The 23,582-nt window shown below is 44.8% G+C and overlaps 1 protein-coding gene across 1 annotated transcript in view; it reads right to left on the minus strand.

The window, feature by feature from the left end:
• The window catches only part of coch (coagulation factor C homolog, cochlin (Limulus polyphemus)), a 70,330-nt gene that overhangs the window by 23,698 nt on the left and 23,050 nt on the right, over window positions 1-23,582 (minus strand). Inside the window, exon 8 of the mRNA XM_041971338.1 lies at window positions 5,851-5,998. Within this exon, the coding sequence (XP_041827272.1) occupies window positions 5,851-5,998 (148 nt within the window). The remainder of the gene's footprint in view (window positions 1-5,850; window positions 5,999-23,582) is intronic.

The following is a 23,582-nucleotide window of genomic DNA, read 5'->3' on the forward strand; positions in this document are numbered from 1 at the left end:
AGACCACCTTAGAATAGTCCAGTGTTTTCCTCTTAGCCATTCTTGGGTGTTTTAGCTGTGTTTTGGGTCATTGTCCTGTTGCAAGACCTATGACCTGCAACGGAGACCAAACTTTCTGACACTGGCCAGCACATTTCTCTCTAGAATCCCTTGATAGTCTTGAGATTTTATTGTACCGGCACAGACTCCAGACACCCTGTGCCAGATGCAGCAAAGCAGCCCCAGAACATAACAGAGCCTCCTCCATGTTTCACAGTAGGGACTGTGTTCTTTTTTTGATATACTTCATTTTTCCATCTGTAAACACAGAGCTGATGTGCCTTGGCAAAAAGTTCCATTTTTGTCTCATCTGTCCATAGGACATTCTCCCAGAAGCTTTGTGGCTTGTCAACATGTAGTTTGGCAAACTCCAATCTGGCATTTTTTATGATTTGTTTTCAACAATGGTGTCCTCCTTGGTCGTCTCCCATTAAGTTCACTTTGGCTCAAACAACAACAGATGATGCGATCTGACACTGATGTTCCTTTAGCTTGAAGTTCACCTTTAATCTCTTTAGAAGTTTTTCTGGGCTCTTTTGTTACCATTCTTATTATCCGTCTCTTTAATTTGTCATCAATTTTCCTCCTGAGGCTACGTCCAGGGAGGTTGGCTACAGTCCCAAGGATCTTAAATTTCTGAATAATATGTGCAACTGTAGTCTCAGGAACATGAAGCTGCTTGGAAATGTTCTTATAGCCTTTACCTTTAACATGCTTGTCTATAATTTTCTTTCTAATCTCCGGAGACAACTCCTTCCTTTGCTTCCTCTGGTCCATGTTGAGTGTGATACACACACTGTCACGGAACAGCACAGTGACTACCTGTAGCCCCTTATATAGGCCCACTGACTGATTACAAGATTGTACACACCTGTGATGCTTATTAGTGGACACACCTTGGGTTAACATGTTCCTTTGGTCACATTATTTTCAATCTTTTCTAGGGGTACCATCATTTTTGTCCAGGCCTGTTTCATGAATTTATTTTTTTAAATAATTCTGTTGAAGCATGGGTGAAAAGCAATGTCTGACTTTCATTGGTTAAATTTCATAGAATTTTTATTTATTATTACTTTTGTTAGATTCAAGTTATTTCTGTGACCATTGTGAATTTTTCTTTCATTAACCGAAGGGTACCAGCAATTTTGTCCATGTCTGTATATAATGATGTTCAGTCTTGTCAGCATTACTGACATAGGGTTCAAGTGCTCTGTGGGAGTCACGGTCTAGGAGAGTCTTAGTCTGGAAAGAAAGTTTGAAAATATACCAGAAAGCCCTGCATAAGGCCAGAACAGATTAATATTCATCATTGATAGAGAAGAACAGCCCAGGTTTCTCTTCAGCCCTGTAGCCAGGCTAACAAAGAGCCATAGTGCCGTTGAGCCATGTATTCCTTTAACTCTCAGCTGGGATGACTTCATGAGTTTCTTCATAAACAAAATTGTTTCTACTGGAAAGAAAATCTGTGATATCCTTCCTACCATTGATGATGTCTCATCCACAGCAGCTTTAGAGACGTCTGTAGAACCTGATTTCTTGTTGGACAGTTTCTGTCCTGTACAGTTCTCTTAGTTAACCAAAATAATTGCTTCATCTAAACCTTCAACTTGTATTTTAGACCCCATCCCAACCATATTGTTTAAGGAAGTTTTTCCCTTAGTTAACAGATCTGTACTGGATCTCATCAATATATCTCTATTGATAGGATATGTACCTCAATCTTTAAAGATTGCTGTAATCAAATCTTTACTTAAAAAACGACTCGATCCACAAGTGTTAGCTAATGGTAGATCTATATCCATCCTCCCCATTATGTCTAAAATTCTTCAGAAAATAGTTTCAACTCAACTATGTGCCCATTTGAGCAGAAATAATTGTTTGAAGACAGACCTGGTGAAGGTTATCAGTGATCTTCGGGAGCAGCTCCAGTACCATCAGCACCACAGACAGTCTGCCTTTACACTCGCTTTGAGACCGTCACCCCCAACATAGAGAGGAGACTCTCAGACACCTGAACAGCAACACCCCCTTCCCTTCACCAGTTGTCTCACCAGCACCAGGTAAACAAGGCTCTGAGGAGGATAAAGCCCCGCAAAGTGGCAGGGCAAGACAACATCCCTGACTGACATTATCACTTCCATATTCAACCTCTCCCTCAACCAGAGAACTGTTCCATCTTGCTGTAAGACAACTATCATTGTCCCCCTCCCCAAAAAGAGTCCCCCCAGCCGTCTGACAGACCAGAAGCACTCACTCCAATCATTATGAAGTGCTTCGAGAGAGTGGTGCTGACCCACATTCAGAGCTGCCTACCAGACACACTGGACCCCTGCAGTATGCCTACCGGTCCAACAGGTCCACCTCAGATGCTATTGCTGCAGCCCTGCACATCTCCCTCTCACACCTGGAGAATAACAACTCCTACATCAGGAAGCTCTTTAGTGACTACAGGTCGGTATTCAACACGATCATCCCCCACAAACTGTTTTCCCTGGGACTACACCCCAACTCTGTGACTAGCTCCAATCTTTCTGACTGGCAGGCCTCGGTCTGTCAGGATCAGGAACAGGACTTCATCCAGCATCTAGCACTGGCACACCACAGGGGTGTGTCCTCAGTCCCATCCTCTACACCAGAGGTCACTAACAAGCGGACCACGGTCCGGACCCAGAACCTGTCCCATATGGACCCAGAGTTAAAATATCAAATCTGACGGGGTGCTTTTATTTTAACTGCAACTTTTGCAGTCTTTACGGTAGTGGTCGGGAAACACGCAGACCAATCGCGCGTGACGCAAACCACCCCATGTGGTGCACTCGGCCAATCAGTGTGTGAGGCTCTTGTTGCAGCAATAAACTGACCGCTAAATGAAACAAAGCAGGGATAAAGATGACTGCACCGCAGAAAGGCAGTAGAGTTGCTAAATCCGCCTGTTATCAGCGACTTTGGGCTGGTTTTTCTGTTAAGTTTCTTGCAAATATCATCAGTTGCAGGTTTTTGGGCTTGTTTTTTCTGAGTGTAGCTGCTTATTTGGGCTTGTCCTGCTTTTGTTATGAAGCCCCTCTGATTCTCTCACAGCTGTCCACAATATCAGGTATTATGTTAGATGAGTCCAGACTATAAGGGGGGGGGGGTGTAGGTCACAATTTCTGATAGCCATCAGAATGTGTACCTATATTATAATGAACTCAGACTTAAATACAAGTTTTTAAGACTTCCCTTGTCTTTTAAGACGTACATGCAGAGAAACGCATGCTATCGCCCCCCCTGTGGTCACAGATTCTGATAGGTCTCAGATTTTGGTTTAACACCAGCACACCCCTATCCACATCCATGTTCAACTTCACTTGACAGAGCAACACTGACAATGCCCGTGAATACATAGAAAATTAGTAAAATACATAAATATAAGAGCAGATATATAAGTGTCTTTTGAGGTACACTCTGGAACACACCGCGGAGGATCTGGCCAGCCTGAAAGATTTTATAGATCGGTGCTACAACAGAATCGTAATGGGGAAGCCAAACCAAATATCGGCCCCCTCTACCTTATCTAAGGTCAAAAGACAGCAAAACAAAGATTCACCTGGAGCTATTTCATCACCTGGAAATGACTCAACAAATGTTTTTTTTCTATTATAGAGAGGTCTTATCTTTATAGATAAGAAACTAAGTAGTTTTGATGCAAGTTTGAGTCTGGTGGAGATTCTTCACAAAGAGTTCCAGGCATTATGCAAATGACTGGAATTCAGCCAGAATCAGGTGGAAACCCTGGATGCAGAGAACGCCAGCCTCAGTCAGTAAAATCCCTCACCGAGGGGTTGACCTCGGAAAATAGGAAGATAAAAGAAACGGTGATCGATCTGCAGGCGCGGAGCATGAGAGAGAATCTGGTATTTGCAGGGATTCCAGAGCAGACGGAGGAGGACCCTGAGACCACGGTGAAAAACTTCATCCAAACTCACATAAAGCTCCCGGAGGAAACAGTGAAAAACATCTCTTTTCACAGAGTCCATCGTCTGGGTGGGAAGAAACCTGGGGCCAGCAGACCAAGACCCATTGTAGCCAAGTTTGTCAGCTTCAAACAGAAGCGGCAGGTGAAGAACCAGGGCCACAAACTGAAGAGGATGAACTGTGGAGTAAACTACCAACATCCGAGAGAGATCTTGGATCGGCGAAGGGTCCTGTTTCCATCAGGAGAAAATTCATTGCCGAAGGCTCTCATGCTGTCATCACGGTGGATGAGTTATTTATTAATGGACAGCTGTACCTCGACCCGAACATCACTCCGTGGCTCTACTGACTTGTTGGTATGGGCTTTATTATTTCTGTATTCTCACTATATCATGTCAACGCATGAAACTGCCTTAAAAGATCATTTAGTTAACTGTAAATTGTAGTGGCCTGTCTCCACTACAATGCTCTCAACACGGATGTGTTCTTTTAATTTTTTTTTCTCTTTGAGCAAAGGCACCAGGCAGGGCTGCCTGCTTTTCCCTTACTTTTTGTTATTTTTTTTACCTTTAGCAGCTGCCATAAGACAAAATAAAGAAATTAAAGGAACCAAAAATATAAAACATAATTTAAGTCTTTTCCTCCAGAACTCACCGACATCTCTCCCCCAGACAATCACACTTATTCACAAATGATCATAAATATCTGACTATTCTATTAACTGGTCTAAGACTATTGTTATGCCCATTAACTGTGACCTACAAAACACACCCAAGACTACGATACAGTCTGGAAACATTAGATATTTAGGCATAAACATTTCTCCCAGACAATCAGAACTAACAAAGCTAAATTATGTCCAGCTACTAAAAACAACAGAGGATGATCTCTCACAGTGGAGGCGCTTACCCACATCATATCAGTGTGACGTGCACATACCTGATGTGCACGTCACACTGGGTGGAGTGGAGGGGACCATCTAAGTGGCCTCGCTGGCCGCACCCTGTGGCGACTCGCCTGTCAGTTTTAATTACACGTAGACATCAAAACACAAGAAACACAACACACAACTTCTGGGGGACATGCCATGAAGTGCAGGATGGGCGGGGCTGCTCTTGTGGCCTTGCTCCCAACACAGTGTGGTTACTGCCCCAGTTTTAATTGCAAAGAACAGATACTTCACAAACAGTCATGAGCGGGGGAGTTGAGATCAATGGGATCCTCTCAACCCCTGTTTCCTGGTCGCCACCGAAGGCAAGCAGAGAGAGGTGGTTGCCCCGCTGGGATCCAGCTGGCACTTCCAGGCTCTTGGGTCTTTCACGCTGGCTACATTGATTTCTTGTAAAAGCCGTAGGAAACTGTACAGGTGTAGCAGTTGGTTGTCTGGTGTTAGATTGGATTGAAAGTTTGCTGCCTTCTGTCTGTTGTATCTTTGTCTCTTTTTTTTCTACTTTCCTTTTTACTTCTGTTCATTATTCTCCTTTTTTCTATCCCCTCTGGTCAGGTCCAGCAAGATTATGAAAACTGCATCCAGACCACCATTTTTAAGTAAAAAAAAGGACTCCTGACTGTACTTGTTAGATCTCAGTGCTGCATTCAACAGCACTGATCCCTACATTCTGCTACAAAGGCTTTCTGCTACACATTATTGGGATTAAAGGAACTGTATTACGCCGATTTAAGTCATAGTTATCTGATAGATTTCTGTTTGTTAATGTAAATTACTTCATTTAAACAATAGTAATAATAATAAAATAAAAATTTAATTTATCCACTACCTGTAAAGCCAGATTGACTCAGTTATAGGAAAACCAGAAAAGTCTGCAGTAAAGAGGTGGAAACTTGAGTGTGTCTCACCTGGCCTGTATCAGTCCTATATGAGGTCCTGTTGGTCCAATTCTCAACGCAGCTGCCAGTTTGGCTACGAAGTTCTTCTGAAGGTTGAACCTTCGCTGCCCGATGTTGCTGCTGCTGTCAATCACCATGGCAACATCTATCTGACAGTCTGCCCACACATAAACAAACATCCTCTAAAATGAACAATTATGATATTAGTTTAACGTGACATGTTTTTGTGATAAGTATTCTGGTTCATCTAATCTTCTAAGTTAAACCTCGTCATTGTCAAAAAAAAACTTTTATTTACTTCTTCAAAACACAAAAGAGGGCATGTTTCACTGTAATACTGTTTGTTTTCTAGTGAGTAAAGAAGAATCTCAGTTTTTCTTCTCGTGGAAACCAAAGTTCTTGTACAGAAGTATAAGTCATCATGATGTGCTCTGAGGAGAGGAAGTATTTTACTGAGAGAAAACAACAAGATTTATTATGAGAAAGTTTAGGGTTAACTTATTTTAAAATCTGGACTGGGGAAAGTTGATGGACAACAATGGTTAGGAGCAGTAATGGAGCTAGACTTTTATACATGGGGGCCTAGAGCTACTCATCTATAAAGTTACACAAGCTTTGTGATGATGTCATGGAAATATTCAAAACAATACATGTGACATGTGATCAATAAAGTGTGAAATGGGGTGAGATAGGTTAGACCAACCAAAGAAGAACACAAGCAGCATCTATAAGGAAAGCTCTTTATCTTTATCTCACCAGTTTGTGAAATAAAGTGTGACTTCAGGTGTTCTGAATTCCCTCTAGAGGGCAGTGCTGTTGTTAGCTTAAGACAGGCATTACTAAGGACATCTAAAGGTACTGGTCCTTTGTGGTCCTTATCCAGCCATTTTGTGATTGTGCATTGTCATTCCACATGGAGCAGGTAACATTATATTGTAACAATGCTTGAGCCACAGTTATTGGTTACGCACAATGTTTTATGTTGAAATGGTTGTTCTTTTTTCACTGTGCCTGTCAGAGTGGGTTAAATGATACTGTTTTGATTATTGTGTTCAGTGCTTTCACTAAGCTGCCAATTGGTCTTTGTCAGACATGTCAGAAATCAGAATCAGAAATACTTTATTAATCCCTTGCAGGGAAATTCATGTTTTCAGTACAACCCATCCAAGACTAGACAAAACAACATATAACACAAACAGGAACAGGCAGACTGACGGAGCAGCCATTTCTACAGCGCTCCTTGTCTTAGATATAGGTGAAAGGTAACATTAGGGGAGTAAGATGTAGCTGGAGAGGATAAAAAAAAGGCATCTCCACACTGGGCCTAAGGGCCCATTATTGAGATACAAAAAACACTCCTCAGTACATAAAGAACATAACTCAGACAATCACAACATCAGAAACACGTGGCGGGGGAGGAGAGGGGTCTCCCATCGCAGCAAGTGCAGACGCAGCTGCATTCTCTGAGCGCGTCCAATCAACCCGCTGCCCGGGAGTGGAGGGAGGTGGGAAGGACAGCCCAGGCAGTGAATAACGGGGAGGTGTATCTGTAGTGGTGTACTTGAGTGTGGAGCGTGTGTGTGCGTAGAAGTGAGCATATGAACTCTGTCTGTGACTTAACTAGCCGACACGCTCTGCGCCATATTGATTGCATCTCAGATATAAACAAGCAACACGAAGAGCAGTATTTCAGTTAGTAGTATGTTTTAAAACCTTTTACTTTCATCCTATATGGATAAAAAGAAGAATAATGAGAGGATACCGTACAGGGACAAACTTATCAAGGAGGCACAGGATCGGTATTTGGCCAAATTGTCAACAATAAATACCGTAGATCCTTATGACGATATACAGCTAAGAAATGGAGCTACGATGCTACATTACTACCCCCAACTTCATCGCTGGACATAGGCTACCTCGTTTATGGTATCAGTGCTTACAAGTATGAACAGTTGAGAAAGTACAAATCTCTGGAAGCTCATGGACATTTCAGTATGTGGGATCTGTTCACATTTCCACCACAGGACTGCACAACACAGCTGTCACTGCAAAGGTAAGCTCACCTGCTGTTAAGTGAAGTTATGATGCTGGTTAGGGTTACTTTACTTGATTTGTCTGATTTTTTTTACTTATTGAAACTCTGAGCATAAATGATTAATATGCATTACAATGCTGCAAAAGAAACAACTTCATATTTATATTACATAACTCAGAAAAAGTTTTAAATGATTTAACAATCCCACCCCTTTTTCCTACAACATAATTACTCAAGCTAACATGTCAGTCTGGCATCAGCTTGTAAACCAGAAACTGTAATAATGTAGACGTCCTTATAAATAAAGCTAAATAAAGCAAACGGTTGAACACTGTTTAAAACGGTTGTTGTCTGTCTGCCAGTGTGTGTCTACAGGTCCTGCACTCCCAGCACCTGACTGACTCTCCACTGACGCTCTGGGTCATCATGGAGGTCTACAGCCTGCAGCAGATAAAGAAGACGTCTGGATCTGCTCTCATTGTGCCTCTTGTTGACAAATTTGCTCATAGTTTGCAGTGTTTTTAGCACAATTACATGTTATATTTTTTCAGTGTTGAAATTGCCATGCAAAGATCTAAAATTCTTTCACTACATTACTTGAAGATATTACACCACAACTTAAGTGTTCTTATTTTATCATTTGTGCATATTCTGTATTTTCTTTTATTGAAAATTTAATCTGTTTACTGTTGTGCTCCTACTGTTTATTCTGACTGAGAATTTCAATAAAAACTGCTTATATGAAAAAGTAAAACTGTCAACCTTCTCATCCGATTAAAGGCTAAATAATTAGGATTGTTTTCAGTAAAAATAATTTTAGGGGGTGCCTAATGCCACTAGAGGCTCAACATCCAGAGGGAAGTTTGCTACATCCCCGGACCCCTCTTACTTCCCACTCTCTCTGTCTCACACACACACACACACACACATGTAGGGAGTTGGGAGGCGTGGAGCCATGTGGGGTGGAGCGGAGGGGGCCATTCAGTGGTCTCCTCGGATGCACCCTGTGGCGACTCGCCTCTCAGTTTCAATTACACCAAGACACCAAAACAAGAAACACAACACACAAACAACAGCTGGGGGGCATGGCATGCGGTGCATGTCGGGCAGGGCCACTTAGGTGGCCCAGCTCCCGGCTCATTGCGGTCACTGCCCCTCAATTTTAATTGCACACAACACACAGTACATAAACAGTCAGGAGTGGGGAGGGAGAGGGTATTGGGGACCTCTCACACCCCTGTTCCCCCTGTGTGTGGCTGGGGGTGGGCAGAGGGGGAGGGGGTAGTTGCGCTGGTGGGCTGCTGGCTCTGTGGGTGTTGGGTCAAGGGGGGGTGCTTGGGGCTCGCTGTCCTCTGGTCCCCCTGGGGTGTCCCCCATGGGGCATGGTGGGTGGGTTGTGTGAGGCGTGACTGTGTGGTGGTGAGTGCTTGTGGGTGCGGCGCGGGGGAGGGTGTGAGTGTGGGGTTATATAGGGTGCAGATTGAAGTAGGTGGGGAGTGGGGGGGGAGGGGGCTGATAGCACCCTGGTTCCCGGGGTGTGCGGCTGGAACATCGGGGTGTGTGCTGGCCTACGCCGGGTGGCTGTCTGGGGGAGCCTGGTCCTCCTAGGCATGTTGCGGGCCCTCTGCCTTTGGGGAGTGGGGCGGCCGCCTCTGGGCTCCTGGGGCCCTTCGCTTGGGCTGCCCTGGGTGGCCGGCGGCTGCTGATCTTGGCCCACTGGGACCTGTGCCCCAGGACCGTGGGGGGCTCTTGCTGGGGCTCTCCTCCGCCCCCTTCGGGTGGGGCTGGAGTCGTCTTCGTGGTGGGGTGGCTTGGGTTGGTGCTCCGGGTCTGCTGCTGAGGGCCGGGGCCTCTGGCCCTGGTCTGTCTCTGGCCTCCGTGGAGGCGTGGTCGCATTTGCATGATCTCACTCACCACTCTTCATCACTGATCACTCCTTGTTTCTCATGCTCTGCATGCTGACACAGTCACTGAGTTGTCCAGTGGGTTTTAATACTAAGCGATAATTTTTTCTGTGAGTTAGTATCTGGTCGCTGTTATGTCTTTTTGATTTGGTTCTGTGATTTTTTCTGTGTGTGTGTTTCTTCTTTTGTAAAAGTTGTAGGAAATTTTCTGGTGTGTTCATGTACAGGTGTAACAGTTTGTTGTCTGGTGATGGTGTGTATTGAAGGGTCGTTGCCTATTAGACAAAATACAGAAATTAAAGGAATCCAGGGCAAAAATATAGAACATAAAATAAGTCTTTATGCAGATGATGTATTACTCTTCCTTCAGAACTCACAAACATCACTCTCTGAGACAATCACAGTTATTAATAAGTTCTCATCAATATCTGATTATTCTATTAACTGGTCTAAGACTACAGCCATGTCCATCAACTGTGACCTACAAAACATCCCTAATATCAAAATACAGACAGGAAACATTAGATATTTAGGTATAAATATTTCCCCCAGATTATCAGATTTAACAAAATTAAACTATGTTCAGCTACTAAAAACAATAGAAGATGATCTCTTACGGTGGAGGCGCTTACCCATCTCACTAATGGGGAGAGTTGCCACCCTTAAGATGATGATTCTACCTAAAGTTAATTATTTATTTTCAATGATACCCACTAAACCCTCCACCAGTTGGTTTAAATCTCTGGACTCTTTCATATCCAAGTTTCTTTGGAAAAACAAGCCGTCACGTATCAGTCTTAAAACCTTACAGCAGACTAAAGATAGAGGAGGACTGGACCTACCAAACTTTAATAACTACTTTATAGCTAACAGGCTGCAGTACATCTCCAAGTGGCTCAAACCCAGTTATCTGGATGAGCCGTGGCTAGATGTGGAGCAGGCTTTGTGTGAGGACTTAGTCATCTCTGACCTGCCGTTCATCAGCTCAACCATTAAACCATATAAGTGCTTTAAAAGTCTTAACATCCGTTTTTCCTTAATGGCTTGGTGGGAATTCTGTAAGATAACCAGATCTTCCCTCTTTCCATGTAGACTTACACCCATCTGGAACAACCCTGACATCCTGCAGAACAAAAAGATGATAAACTTCACTCAATGGAAGACTAAAGGAATACAACAGTTAGGACAGATAATAGAAAATGGAAACTTTGTATCTTTCAACACAATTGTCTCACAGTATGGAATCAACAGCAATAAATTCTTAGAGTACCACCAACTAAAATCAATTATATGTAAGAAGTATACCCCTGTACAGTTAGACTTGCAGCTTCCTATCAGAATAGCAGAATTCCTGAATCATAATACTCCAAAATTATTATCAAAAATATATAGATTACTTGCAAAGCTAGAAGACAGGATATCTCTCCCAACTTCAAAATGGGAAGATGATTTATCTAATAACTTTGATCAGAAAAGATGGTCACAAATATGTTTAAACACGTTTAAAATGACTCAGAATTCAAATATACAACTAATACAATTCAAAATTCTCCATAGAACTCATTATACAGGACACAGGATGTTCAGGATGGGCCTTTCACCATCAGATATCTGCCCACACTGCTCTGAGAACACCTCTGATAGCTACATCCATGCGCTGTGGTCCTGCACACCTGTCCAAAGGTTCTGGATTAAGGTGTGTGAAGATCTCTCAAAATGGTTTAAAACTAGTTTTCCTACAAACCCCACACTTTGCCTACTGGGCGACCTGGGTGACACTAACATAGGAATACACTCCATAAACTTGGTCCTCGCAGTCTTATGCATCGCAAAGAAAACTATTCTTGTGAACTGGAAAGATAAGAATAATTTGTCTATCCAGCAGTTTAGAAATCTCCTGTTAGATCACATCAGCATTGAGACAATGTCTGTCTCCTCCAGGAACCAGTCAGATGACTTTCATTCCCTCTGGTCCCCTGTGACTGGCTACATCACTTAATGTAGGTGGAGGATTGCGGCTTCGCTGGGATGGGGGCGGATGTGGGTGGGGGGTCCCTGGTGGCTTCAGGTCTCCGGTTGTCTCCTGGGTGGGGATCTAGGCTGCTCCGCTGCTGGGTCGGCTGGGGGTTCCGGTCTGGGCGGGTGGCATTGGGTGGGCCCCGGGGGTGGGGCTGCCTCGTGGCGGTGGGGGGTGGCTGCCGGGGTGCCTGGGTCGGTGTCCGTCGGCCCCTGGCCGGGTGGCCGGTCGGGCCCGGGGTGGGCCGGGTGGGGGCCCCGGGCTCTGGGGCGTCGGGTCTCCCCCCGCTCCTGGGGGTGGGGGGGTCTGCCGCAGCTGGGGGGGGGCTGGGCCCGTCCTGATGTGCCATGCCGGGGGTTGGTCCGTGCCCTGGTGCTTGGTCGCAGCCCCGGAACCTGGGTGGGTGTGTGTTTGTGTGTGGGTGTGTGTGTGTGTGTGTCTGTGGGTATGCTGGTGTGTGGGTGGGTGTAGAGGGACGTGTGTGCTGTATGTGTGTGTGGGTGTGTATGAAGGTCTGGGTGTGTGCGTGTATGTGTGTGTGTGAGTAGTGTGCGGGTGTGTGTGTGGAGGTCTATGTGGGATGTGGGTGTGTGTGAAGGTATGTATATATGAGTGTGTGCACGTGGAGGTCGAGGTGTGTGTGGAGGAGTGAAGGAGTGGGTGGAGGCGTGAGTATGTATGGAGGTGCTTGTGTGTATATGCAGGTATGTATGTGAGTGTGTGTGTAGTGGTGTATGTGTATGGAGGGGTATGAGAGTGTGTGTGTATGTGGGCACCGGTGTGTGTGTTTATAGGTATGTGCGTGACGTGTGTGTGTGGAGGTATGTGCACGTATTGAGGTGTTGGTGTATAGAGGTGTGTGAGAGTGTGTGTGCGTTTGCAGGGGGTTAGGACATGTCCTCTGGGGGGCGCCCTGGCTGGGTGTTGGGGGCAGGGGCCTGGGGTTCCCTTCCTTCGCCTCGCCCCCCTCCCACTCAGAAAGAGGAAAGTGGCCCCTTGGGCTGGGGGCTGGCCCCTGGGGGGGTTCGTGGCGTGCCTGGGTTGGGGTGCCTGCTCTGGGCCTGTGACGCCCTTCGGGGCCGGCGGGGGACGGGGGCGCCCTAAGCCACTGGCGGGTCGTCTTCCAGGGGGGAGGCTTACCCCCCTCTGGACCTACATCTCCTGACCCCTCCCCTCCCCACTCTTCACTACATACACAGGTAGGGCCGTGGGGGGTGTGCTTGTTGCGCTGGGCGGGGCAGGGGGGTCATCATAGTGGCCCCGTTGCTTCGCCGAGCGGCAGCATGCCTCCCAGCTTTTAATTCCACTTAGTCACTGAGCACAAATAACATTTGCAACATACAAACACGTTTTGGGGGGTGGAACATGCAAGGTCAGGTGGGTGGGACTGCTCAGGTGGCCCCACCCCCTCCTCAATGCAGTTACTGCCCCCCAATTTTAACCCTCTTTTTTTAATTGCAAACAGCACATAATATATTCCCTCACTAGTGGGGGAGGGAGGGGGGATGGGGTCTTCAAGCGCCCCTGTCTCCATGGATGGCCCGGGGGCGGGGCGGGCCGGGTGGCCTGTCGCGTTGGCCCGGGGCGTGGGCGGGCTGCCCCGGGGGGTTTGGCTGCTGGCCCTGGGGGGAAGGTGCTGTTTTGGGGGTGGGGAGTGGGGGGACTGGGGCGGGGTGGGGGGGGTGGGGGCCTGGTTCGTGTCTCCTCGCCTCCTGGCTGGGGCTGTCCCCCCGCGGCGTGGGGTGGCGGGAGGATGGTGGTGGGGGGATGGTGTTTATTTGTGTGTGTGTGTGTGTGGGGGGGAGAGTGGTGTGTGTGTGGGGGGATGGGTGGTGGAGGGATGGTGTGTGTGTGTGGGAGGGTGGGGTGTGTGGAGGTGGATGTGTGGTGTGTGGAAGGGGGGGTGGTGTGGGTGTGGGAGGATGAATGGTGGAGGGATGATGTATGTGGGGGAGGATGGGGTATGTGTGGGAGAATGTATGGTGCAGGGATGGGGAGTGTGTGGGAGGATGGATGGTGGAAGAATGGTGTGTGTGCAGGAGGATGGATGGTGTATGGGAGGGAGGATGGTGTGTGTTTGGGGGAGTGGTGTATGTTTGGGAGAGTGGGTGATGGAGGGGTGGTGTGTGTGTGTGTGGGAGGATGGGGTACGTGAAGGTGGATGTTTGGTGTAGGAGAGGGAGGACGGTGTATGTGTAGGAGAATGATGTATGTGTGGGAGGATGGGTAGTGGAAGGATGGTGTGTGTGTGTGTGTGTGGGAGGTGTGAAGGTGGAGGATGGTGTATGTGTGGGAGGATGAGTGGTGGAGGGATGATGTGTGTGTGGGAGGATGGGGTAGGTGTGGGAGAGTGTATGGTGGAAGGATGGTGAGTGTGTGGGAGGATGGATGGTGGAAGGATGGTGTGTGTGTGGAAGGATGGATGGTGGAAGGATGGTGTGTGTGTGTGGGAGGACAGAGTATGTGAGGGTTGGATGGTGTATGTGTGGGAGGATGAATGGAGGAGTGGAAGGAGAGTGTGTGTGTTTGTGTGTGTTGGTCTGGGGGGGGGGGGCAGGACTGGTTCTCGGGGTGTGCGGCTGGGCGCTGGGGTGTGGGGCTGGCCTCTGGCGGTGGCCGTCTGGGCGGGCCGGGTCCCCCCGGGTGGCGTGCTGGCCCTTGGCCTGTGGGGGTGGGGGGTGTCCCTGCGCTCCTGGGCCCGGGCCCTCTGCCCCGTCTGTCCCGGGCGGCCGGTGCCCGGGGGGGTCGGGGACTGCTGGCCTCGGCCCGCCGGGGCCGGTGCCCTGGGTCCGCGGGGCGGCTCCTGCTGGGGTCTCCTGCTGCTGCCTTCCTGGGCGGGCGAGTGGTCGTCTCTGTGGACCGGTCGGGATCTGTAGCCTACGGGGGGGCTGGTGGCCTGGGTCTCGGGACCGCTGGCCTGACTCTGGCCTCTGTTCAAGTGAGGTGGCATCTGCATGATCACTCTGCATGGTCACTCCTTCCTGAACGTCTCCACACAGTCTTTGCATCGCCGTGTGGCCGAGTTCTCCAGCATATCCACACAGGTTTCTCTGCGCGTGTTCTTGAATACAGCAGTTTCACTTATATCTATTATCATATTTTTTTTTCTTTTTTTTATTATTATTATTATTACTCCTACTCTTATTATTATTACTACTACTATTATTATTATTACTATTATTGTGATTATTATTATTGTTACTATTATCAACTAGTTGTGTAATGACCTACTGGCCAGGATGATCTTAGCTATATATGTTGCAAGTAGTATGGATTACATGGTTTTCTGTATAATGTTTTAAGTCCCCACCCGCACTCCCCACACCCTTTCTGTCCCTCTCTCTCCCCTCCCTCTTCTCTCTACTTTCTTTTCTCTCTCTCTCTCTCTGTCCCCTCCGGTCGAGTCCAGCATTAAGAGTCTGATTTAATAAAGTTTTTCATGTCATCAAGAGGGACTTTATACATGTAGTATAAATCCCTGCTTGATAGAGTAAAATTGCCCAGCACCAGACAGCAGCCAGACAATCATTCTGTTTGCAACGATGCTGGACAAGACAGGTTAAAAAAAAAAAAAAAAAAAAAAAAAAAGGGTCGTTGCCTTCTGTCTGTGATCTTTTTGTCTCCTTTCTTCTTTCCCTTTTGCTCTTTTTGCTATTTTCCATCTTTTTCTGTCCCCTCTGGTCAGGTCCAGCAAGATTATATAGTCTCTGTGATTCAAAGTAAATAAATAAATTAATTAATCACATTATCAAGAGGAGCCTTACCCATAGGCCTCCTCTTGGCAGAGCAAATTTGTTCAGCACGATACAGCAACCAGATTATCATTCTGCTGCTATGATGCTGGACAGGACAAGTTAAAAAAAAAAAAAAAAAAGATTGTTAATATGGTTATATCACTATATTTATTTCCTTGTCGTTTCTTAACCATACCTACATCCGTGTATCTATATAAATACCATAGACTATATAAAAGATACTAACTAACTTGGAGCTAACGGTAGCCAACCAGCTAACAGAGGTAGGCAGCTGAAGCTAAGACGCGCTGTTAGCCGGTGAAAAACTATGGTTGTGCTACACTCTCCCTTCTTGCTGTGGATATTGGATACCTGTCAATCAAAAGGACACACCCCCCTAATTATGCCAAATTTCAAGATTAAATAACATCCAAACGGATGACTTAGAAAAAAATTCACCCCCCTCACATTTGTCATGAAGGTAAACTTGACCTATTAATCCTAAAATGTTTTTTGTACCAGGCTTTAAACATGTTTATTTCTGCTGTGAAGTTGAGCTTTTTAACATGGGAGTCTATGGGGATTGACTCTGTTTTGGAGCCAGCCCCTAGCGGTTGAGGGGTGAACTGCAATTTTTTGCAGTTCTGCTTGATAAATATGGTTTGCTGTTGCCATGATTGTTGCAGTTGCACAAGCTTAATCCAGTAATTAATAAATCAAATGGATTCACAAACTCTGCCTGGTTCATTTGCTCTCTAGCCAGAGCACACTCCAAACAAGCTTATGGTGCAGTAGATATTTTGCTGGTGGAAAGTACAGACCATGTTCATGTGACCTTTGAGGTGGCTCGCTCATTAGATGCACCCAAGCGCCAGCTGCCAATGCCACAGCTCAAGCTTTGTGCCGCATTACCAGGTGCTCAGCTAGCTTCCCTCTTGCAGAAAGAGCTCACCTTGCCCCTCAAGACCATCAATCTCTGGTCAGACTCTACAGTTTTGTTTTGGCTGACATTTGAATCTTGTCAGTTTAAAGTCTTTGTTGGTACAAGAGTTGCAGAGATCCAGGAGCTAGCAGAACCCACTGCATGGCAGTATGCTGATTCTCAACAACCCGGCAGATGGCATCACAAGAGGTCTGACCCTAGCTGAACTCAAAACCCCCAACCGCTGGTTACAACCCTACCCTAACCCATCATTCCTTTCCAGTTCATCACATCAATGGTTGAGTCTACCAAGCTTTCATGTGCCACAGGCTACAGATGAGCTTAAGAAGAACACCTTCTGTGGATTAACACGGCAGAATCCATCCATTCAATTATTGGATGGCTCTCAGTTAACAGAGTGGTCTGAACTTAAATGGCAAGGCAGCCTCTGATAAACATGTCCCAACATACAAGCTAAGAGATGCTGAGCTACATCTCCTGCAAAACTGTCAAGTCGACAGTTTCCCAGAAGTGAAGGCTCTCAAGTCAGGCAAACCAGTATCACCTCACAACCGACTTAGAATACTGGTCCCAGAAATGGACACAAGTATGGGTCTCATGATGGTCGGAGGGTGTTTCATAAGTCATCTGGGAGAGAAGGTTATTCATCCTGTCGTCCTTGCCAACAATCAGCATGTGACACCTTCTGATTACAGCATTCGATGCAAAACTGCTTCACCCTGGTACAGAGAGGGTATTTGCTGAATTATGAAGGCAGTACTGGATTCTGTGTGGGAGTCAAGCAATGAAGCAACACCAGAGAACATTTATTGATTGTCATAGATGAAGTGGTAAACCATCAGTGCCACTGACCTGCTCGTCTGGGAACCCATCTGAAATCTGGTGAGACCAAGGGTTGAATTTGCGGGATGCTGAGGGAGAGCTGAAGAAGACCTTTGCAGCCATGGAGCCTCAGCTACGTGAAGGTTTGGCTAATTACCAAATCACCCTCAAGTTCAACCCTCCTGGAGCACCACACTTTGGGAGATTATGGGAGAGGGAAATATGTTCCATAAGGTGGTCATTGGAACAGAGGCCAAGAGGCCACACTACTGGTGGAGGTGTAAGGTATGCTCAATGCCAAGCCATTAGGTCAGGGGTGCCCAAAGTCAGTCCTCGAGGGGTCGCTGTCCTGCAGATTTTCCAATGTTTCCTGCTTCAACAAACCTGACTTAAATTAAATAGATCCAACAGCCTATTAAGTTTTGCATAATTTGAGTCAGGTGGTTTTGGAGCAGGGACACATCAAAAACCTGCAGGATTGTGGCCCTTGAGGACCAGAGCTGGGCACCCCTGCATTAGGTTATGTATCTGACGATGTGTCTGACCAGGACCCTGTGACTCCAAATATGTTATTGATAGGACGGTGGAATGCATCCTTGCCACAAGTATCATATACACCATAGGGCTGGGTTATTAATCGAATTTTAATCTCGATTACGATCTGAGTTTTCAGCTATCACAACAATGAAATGATCCGATTATTTGCTCCTTCTGAGTTTAATCTTGTGCTGTTTTCAGTTGCAAATCGAGCGCCCCTGGGATTGCAGCGCTCTGCTGCAGACTCCTCCCACAGCCCCAACCGCTTTGATTTTATTCAACGCGAGTTGCAAACACCTCTCAAGTTATGAGCTGGACACATGGGAGGTGACGTGGCTCCTTCTCCATCATTTTCTATGGAACTTGCGCGATGAGGTGAAAGTCGCTGCCCTCTTCCAGCCAAGCGACAGGCGACATTCATGCATGTGAAATGTTGCGCTCGTTCATGTAGCCATGACACAGGGACTTGCGACGTGACACAAGAAAATAGAAAAATTTTCAATTTTTGTGAGACCCGACTAAATAATCCACCAGCTCCCAGCGACACAGAGATAACAAAAGATATAAAAAAAAAGAACTTTTATTCTCGCCAAAGATCAGTGCTCAGTTAACACATTGAGCAACAGGGGATTTAAGAAACTCATCAACACTTTGGACAAATGGTATCACTTGCCATCTCGTCTCCATTTTATTGTGGTGAGGGTGTTGTGAAGGACGTGGCTGCAGTCCAATTTTTCGCCACTGCTATGGACCTGTGATCAAGCCACATTATAGAGCCGTGTATAAATCTCACACTACATTTCATTGACCTGGATTTCAATGTGAAAACGAAATGTCTCCAGACTCATTTTTTCCAGATCACACCAGGCAGAATAGCTGCTGGTCTGAGACAAACAACAGCTACTGGGACCTGGGTGAAAAGAAACTAGACTGTATTACCACAGACAACGCTTCAAATATCACACTGCCCCTCCCAATCTCTCTTTCTCTAATTGTGTTAAATAATCAATTTCAATTAAAATAATTGTGATTTTCATTTTTCCCATAATCGAGCAGCCCTAATACACCATCAACCATCACCAAAAGGCGATGGCAACATAGCCAGTTCATCCGTGCCTACCTACCCAAACTTCAAGTCTGCAAGTGGCAACGACCAGTAGACAACCTGAAGTAAGGGACAGTGGTAATGATCGTTGATTTCTAGTCTCTCAGGGCCTCATGGCCAGTGGGAAAGATGGATGTGTCAGGTCAGCAGAGGTTGAAGTCAATGGCCAGACTTATCATAAGATAAGATAAGATAAGATAAGAGAAGATAAGATGTACTTTATTAATCCCGAAGGAAATTTTGAACACCAGTTGCTCATGCCCCATACAAAAGCTTGCATATGTTATAAATAAATAAAGTTAAGAGTTCTATTACTAAAAATCAATCAATAAAAACCAAGCAGAATAAAATAACATCAATCATAATAAAATCACAAGCCCACGCTAATGTATTACAGCCAGGGAAGCTCCATCTCCTCTATTCCTTTGATCGATCCTCGAATGTCCACTTCTCCTCTGCCCCCCTCCCTCACCCCGCCCCTCCAGAGAGTTGTACAGCCTAATAGCAGAGGGAACAATGGCCCATCTGTTGCCACTCCCAAACATTCCTGAAGAGGATAACTGATGGACGTTTTCTGCATTGGGGAAATCATTAGACTTTTATAATAGCCCTGTGATTATAGGGGCAGCTGCTCTGAATTTACTGATACATACACACTGCTACATATCTTCTTGCTGCCATCATGCTAAGACAGAGACAAAATATTTTCTATAAATGTGCAGTCACATGTCAATGTTTTTCTAAGATTACTAGTTAGGATCCAAGATGGCAGCATGTCTTTTGTCTGTTAAATGTCGCTGTTTTGTTGTTTTTAAAGATTTTTTAAAAGATTTTTAAAGAATTTATAGCTTCTTTATGTCCTTTTGTCAGTCAATGTTTTTGTGGACTGTTTGACAAATTTGTGGATTGTGGATGTTCTTGGAATTTGAGGACTGCATCCTCCTAGAGGTAACATCCCAGACCCTGCTGTGTCCACCTGGAGCTAACCGGCCTGAGCCTGCTACATCCTCCTAGAGCTAACTGGCCTGGGCCTGAGACTGCTGTGTCCACCTAGAGCTAACTGGACTGAGCCTCTTGTGTACACCTGGAGCTAACCGGCCTGTGCCTCCTGTGTCCACTTAAAGTGAACTGGCCTGAGCCTGCTACATCCTCCTGGAGCCAACTGGCCTGAGCCTCCTGTGTCCACCTAGAGTGAACTGGCCTGAGCCTCCTGTGTCCACCTGGAGCTAACCGGCCTGAGCCTGCTACATCCTCCTGGAGCCAACCGGCCTAAGCCTGCTACATCCTCCTTGAGCCAACTGTCCTGAGCCTGCTGTGTCCACCTGGAGCTAACCGACCCTAAGCCTGTATCCTGCACTACTTGCATTCTCCACCCTGAGGTCAGTACTGTTTACTCTTAAGTGTTAAAAGTTGTGGATGATAGCATTATTTGCTATTCCTATACGCACGTTAACAAGTGACATCACGCCCACGTGCTCATTGACCCAGTTTCCAGTTGGAGGGCAAGAAAAGCCGGTGCCCTCCACTGTTAGAAGACGTGAAGTTGACAGCAAGCTACACTAAATCTAAATCTCGCCCTGAAATAGTATTAAATCAGTATGGTTAACACGTGTAGCGCTGTAGGCTGCACAAATAGAAGAAAGAAGGACAGACATGTCAAATTTCATAGGTTTCCAGCGGATGTAAAACGCCGAAAGCAGTGGATAACAGCCATGAGGAGAATGTGACTGGATGATCCGTCCAAACCTTGGGAGCCAAAATCTCACGATAGAATTAGCTCAATTCACTTTATTGGAGGTATGTTTTTATATAAATATAGCTAAAGATTTTAAGATAACATAATGAGGTAGTTGTCATACTGAACTGGCGGCCATTTCTGAGGACTGTCAACCCATAGATCGTCAGCTATTTTAAATGGGTCTGTAAACTTTTCGCTAAGTACAGTTAGCTTTGCACTGTACCTTTCGCGATCACTGAGCCTCTTTTGTTTTTGTTTTTTGTTTTTTTTGCATTGTATCATTATCTCCCTTGTTCACCTCAAAGAGGTCTCTGCCAGGCTTCAACATATCAAAGTTCTAAATCAAAATCTAATGTGAAACAGAGAATGTTGATTGTGTTATTTTTGTCTGGAAATGTACAACCAAATCCTGGTCCTGAGGTGCAACGCTCCCAGACTCCCTCTGATTTTAAATCATTGTCTGGTTTCCAACATGTTCATCTTAACGTGCACAGTTTACTACCAAAGGTGGACATGGTCAGAATTTGGGTTAAATCTACAGGTGCAGATGTTGTTATAATTTCTGAAACATGGCTAACTAAATCTATTACTAATGAAGACATTAATATACATGGGTACAATATTTATCATACAGACAGGGCAAAAAAAAAGGAGGTGGTGTAGCTATTTATGTTAAATTAAGATTTAATGTCTCTATTGTTTTGTCCTAGTCAATTTGCAAAAAATGTAAAATTTTGGGCCTGAATGTAGAAATAGCAAAGTCCCTTTCTATTGTTAATGGGTGTTATAGACCTCCATCTGCTTTAAAAGGGGCACTATATAAATCAAACATTTCTTGACTAAATTAAGTTACACTGAGCTGACTAATTACAGGCCAATATCAAATTTATGTGTTTTAGCTAAGATTCTGGAATTTCTTGTTTTTTTTATTAATTGAAAGAGTTCCTGCACTCCAGTGACATCCTCTCCAAATTCCAATCAGGCTTCAGAAAAAAGCACAGTACTATCACCACTACTATGAAGGTGATAAATGATATTATTGTGGCACTTGATAAGAAACAGTACTGTGCTTCACTATTTATAGACCTGTCAAAAGCACTCGACACTGTCAACCATACTATTTTAAAAAACAGACCACTTGACCTTGGACTGTCAGAGCAGGTAGTTGCATGGTTCTCAAATGACCTGATTTACAGGACTCAATGCATTAAATATTTGTTGTTGTCAAAAAGAAGGTGCCGCAGGGCTCAGCTTTGGGGCCCCTCCTATTTATTTTGTACATCAATGACTTGGGACAAAATATCTCTGATGCTAATATGCATTTTTATGCCGATGATACAGTTATTTATTGTTATGGAACATCTCCCACTCAGACCATTGAAACCCTGCAGAAAGCTTTTGTTGCTGTCCAGCATTCACTTCTTCAGTTAACATTAGTCCTCAATGCTGACAAGACTGAGCTAATGTTGGAAGGTGCCTGAAACCACTCCAGTAGTGTCCACTCTTGGAAGGAATGTCATAGAAATGGTTTATGAAAACAAGTACCATGGAGTCTTGATTGATGACTCCCTCACTTTTAAACCACATATATATACTTTTATTTTACATTTTTATGTTGGTATTTTACAGTTTCTGTTCTGTCCCTAGCGCAGGGTTTAGATATGTGGTGCTTAATCTTTCTAAAATAAAAATAAAAAGATAAAATTGTTTAGTTTTTGGTACACGTTCCTTAAAATACAATAGAATTAGTAATTTCTTACCATATTTGCCAAGCATGTCAAATTCACTCTTATTTTTAATAAAAATGTGTCTGTCCCTTAATATTGCTATCATTAACACCTCATAACACTGTGTTCTGTTTTCAGATTTTCACTGACAAGCCTGGAAGCATCAGGTGGAGACAACTGAGCTGCTTCTGTTCTGCTGGGTTTTGCGAGCGTTTTGATCCACAGACTTACACAAACACCCAAAACCAAACAGGATCAAGAAACTGAAGGTGTGGAAGTCACAGAGGCCCTCATCGGAAGTGGTGTGTGGTGCTCTATGAGGGGGATGTTTACCCAGGAGTCTTCCAAGAAGTGGACTCTGAGAGTACTGCTCTGGTGAAAACCCTGCTTCAGGTTGGATTAAACAGATTCTTCTGGCCACTGAGAGATGACGTACTGTGGTTTAGATCAGAAGACATCCTGAGCCTTGTTCCTGAGCCCCAGCCAGTCACCAAAAGGCACATGATGATTTATCCAACAGTGTGGAGAAAAATATGCCTTGTTTTGGATCAGAGGGCCGCTGATATTTTCATAACTTCTTTTTTTTTTACTTTTTGTTCACTGTATATTTCTGCAACACTTATGTCTTTCATGTCAACTATTATCCATAAGCTTAACTTTTTAGATTTGTGTTTTATGTAAGTTTTTTATTGTCATAAACTGGATTCCAATTTTATTGTTTATAGTTCTTAAATGTTTCCAATCCAAAATAACACATATTAAACATTTAAAAACTTCATATGGAAAAGAAATGGTTTTAAAAGTGTACATGTTTAATGAATTTGTACATTCTAATGTTCATACATAAACTACACGATACATTTTAATATATATATATAAGGTTTAATTTTAATACATTTTAAATAGGTGTTTACATTAGAGTTTCAGATGTTGTTAAAATATTCTAATGACCTGTTTTTTTACTAAACTTTTAAATAAATAAAATGTTTTTGTCTTTTTTGCCTGTTTGTTTTTACTTGGTTCATGTATGTCATTACCAACACGCTGCGTCATTACCACTAAATTCTGTCATTATCAACACATGATCTATTTACATATTCTTTAAAACAAATTAAGAATAAATTAGTTTTTAATGTAACTATTTGTTACTTCGTATTTTCACAATAATTTGCTTTAAAA

Source organism: Melanotaenia boesemani, chromosome 20, assembly GCF_017639745.1.
Source record: "Melanotaenia boesemani isolate fMelBoe1 chromosome 20, fMelBoe1.pri, whole genome shotgun sequence".
In the NCBI taxonomy this organism is placed as follows: Eukaryota; Metazoa; Chordata; class Actinopteri; order Atheriniformes; family Melanotaeniidae; genus Melanotaenia; species Melanotaenia boesemani.